Here is a 2,500-nt window from a genome sequence, read left to right as displayed (position 1 = left end):
GTCCAGGTCCCTTCGTCTTCCTGCGGGAGGCGGAGCATCAGCTGTCTGTCGATGGACCGGAAACTTCAGGAAAGTTGCTCCACAACGTTAGCCTGTGAATGTAGCACGTTCTTGATTAGCTTTCAGCTTTTCCAAACTTGAACTTGATTCATCTCATTGGCTGTTTATTTATTTTGTGCTTAGTTTTTCTCTAACTTGGACGTGACGCCCGAGTTCTCCGCTGCACCTGTGGTGACCCGTGGGTCCGACCTTTGGCTTCGCCGGCTTCCTTTGGTGACTTCCTGTTGATGGTTGTGGATATTTGTTTTGTAGAGTCAAATATTTTTGTACAAAAATAAAAAAAGAATTTGACCATCACAAAGAAATCGTTTTTTATCTGAAAGTGGGCGGGGCCTGACCGTCCCGGGTCCGCGGGGGCGGAGCTACGGGCAGCTGGTTCTTTTGCTGCTAGCTAGCAAGCTAAAGGCTATATTTGAGCCTCATCACGAAAAAAATAAACAGTTTGACGTGATTCTTGAAACCGTTGAAGATGGAAATTGATGTTTTTTCACAAACATTGAAAACTCCTTTTCAGCCCAACAGACCGACAAAGGAATGAATTCGGTGCCCGGCGGAACCAGCCCGTTCCTCTGACGTCACCCAACCTTCCGGTTTGCAGGGCGCGTGCGCGTTCTCAGACGCTCAGTGAACGCGCACGCTTCGGCGGGTCAGCAGCTGGTTGTCAGGGTTCGGGAGAGTCTGTGTCCGGATGTCGGAGGCCTCTCGGGTCTGTTGCGTCTCGTCGCGGTTCCGTTTGTTCGCTGGTTCCGAACCCAAACGAGCCTCAGCTGGACGTCAACAAACACGGCGAGCTGCTCTTTAAGGTGGACGGACGGAGATCGCAGCGCCGCCAGCAACACTCGGCTCCCGGAGCCGCGAGCAGCGGCCTCACGGCGATGGAAGCTCGCTGAGGAGGTGAAGCCCTGCACGGATCCGGGAACATGAAAGCAGGAGAGCGGCTCCTCTCAGGAAGGCAGCCCGCGGACGGTGGCGGAGAAGCCGGACTCTCCTGCTGCCCAGACCCGACCTCAGAACCCGGAGCCCCCCAGTGTGGCGCACCGAGGCCTCCTGCTCAGCTGCCCGTTTCTCAGTAGGCGGACGGCGGCCACGGCCACGACATGGAGACGGTGGGGAAGTTTGAGTTCAGTCGGAAGGAGCTGGTCGGTCACGGAGCCTTCGCGGTGGTGTTCAAGGGCCGCCACCGGGAGGTGAGCCGCCGGACGACCTTAAGCGGCCTGCGGCTCCAGATGGAGCCTGGCTAGAGTTACGAGCTGCCAAATTACTAATGTTATTATTATTATCGTTGTTATTATTATTATTGTTGTTGTTGTTCTTATTATTATCATTGTTCATATTATTATCATTGTTCTTATTATTATCATTGTTATTATCGTTGTTATTACCATTGTTATTATTATTCCCGGATCTATGAAGGCGGTTTGTTCCTAAGTAGGGAAACGTGATGATTCTGTGTTCTGCTGTTTCCTCCTGTTCATGGAAGAAACCCGACTGGGAGGTGGCCGTCAAGTGCATCAACAAGAAGAATCTGGGCAAGTCTCAGGCTCTGTTGGGCAAAGAGATCCGAATCCTGAAGGTGAGGTTAAAGGTGAAAGGTCAACGGTGACCAGCGCTGACGCTCGCTGTGCTCGTTTCCTGCAGGAGCTGAAACACGACAACATCGTTGCTTTACTGGATTTTCAGGTACGTCATGACTGTTGATGCAGCTAACTAGCTGCTAACTAGCTGCTAACTAGCTGCTAACTAGAATCACACCAGGCGACCGCGAGCTCCTCTGACGGCAGGTCGACGTTCTGACGTCCGTCGCAGTAAAGCAGGAAGAGGAAAAACAACCTTAGAAACTGCTGAGTCAGCAGAGCCGATAGAGGCCACAGACGTGGCCCTGAGATACGTCTGAGGGGCGTTCCTCAGACGTATCTCACAGCTGCAGTCTGTGATGCGTCTGAGGAACCCTCACAGCTGCAGTCTGTGATGCGTCTGAGGAACCCTCACAGCTGCAGTCTGTGATGCGTCTGAGGAACCCTCACAGCTGCAGTCTGTGATGCGTCTGAGGAACCCTCACAGCTGCAGTCTGTGATGCGTCTGAGGAACCCTCACAGCTGCAGTCTGTGATATGTCTGAGGAACCCTCACAGCTGCAGTCTGTGATGCGTCTGAGGAACCCTCACAGCTGCAGTCTGTGATATGTCTGAGGAACCCTCACATCTACAGTCTGTGATGCGTCTGAGGAACCCTCACAGCTACAGTCTGTGATGCGTCTGAGGAACCCTCACATCTACAGTCTGTGATGCGTCTGAGGAACCCTCACAGCTGCAGTCTGTGATGCGTCTGAGGAACCCTCACAGCTGCAGTCTGTGATGCGTCTGAGGAACCCTCACAGCTGCAGTCTGTGATATGTCTGAGGAACCCTCACAGCTGCAGTCTGTGATGCGTCTGAGGAACCC

The 2,500-nt window shown here is 53.0% G+C and overlaps 2 protein-coding genes across 6 annotated transcripts in view; both read left to right on the top strand.

The window, feature by feature from the left end:
• Nucleotides 1–262, top strand: part of LOC101061917 (matrix metalloproteinase-17-like) — an 18,241-nt gene extending 17,979 nt beyond the window's left edge. For both annotated transcript variants that reach the window (XM_029837512.1, XM_029837511.1), the window contains exon 10: nucleotides 1–262. This exon is cut by the window's left edge and continues 722 nt beyond it. The gene's annotated coding sequence lies outside the window, so the exon portion shown is untranslated.
• A 396-nt stretch (nucleotides 263–658) lies between these two features.
• Nucleotides 659–2,500, top strand: part of ulk1b (unc-51 like autophagy activating kinase 1) — a 9,807-nt gene continuing 7,965 nt past the window's right edge. For 2 of the 4 annotated variants that reach the window (XM_029837510.1, XM_029837507.1), the window contains exons 1-3: nucleotides 660–1,247; nucleotides 1,541–1,633; nucleotides 1,699–1,740. In XM_029837510.1, the coding sequence (XP_029693370.1) occupies nucleotides 1,158–1,247; nucleotides 1,541–1,633; nucleotides 1,699–1,740 (225 nt within the window). In that variant the 5' untranslated portion in view covers nucleotides 660–1,157. Of the gene's footprint in view, nucleotides 1,248–1,540; nucleotides 1,634–1,698; nucleotides 1,741–2,500 lie in introns of all 4 variants that reach the window. The other 2 variants (XM_029837509.1, XM_029837508.1) reach the window with 2 other exon arrangements.

Source organism: Takifugu rubripes, chromosome 6, assembly GCF_901000725.2.
Source record: "Takifugu rubripes chromosome 6, fTakRub1.2, whole genome shotgun sequence".
NCBI classification, from domain to species: Eukaryota; Metazoa; Chordata; class Actinopteri; order Tetraodontiformes; family Tetraodontidae; genus Takifugu; species Takifugu rubripes.
The sequence above is the reverse complement of the archived record's forward strand: the minus strand, read 5'-3'. Positions and strand labels throughout refer to the sequence as shown.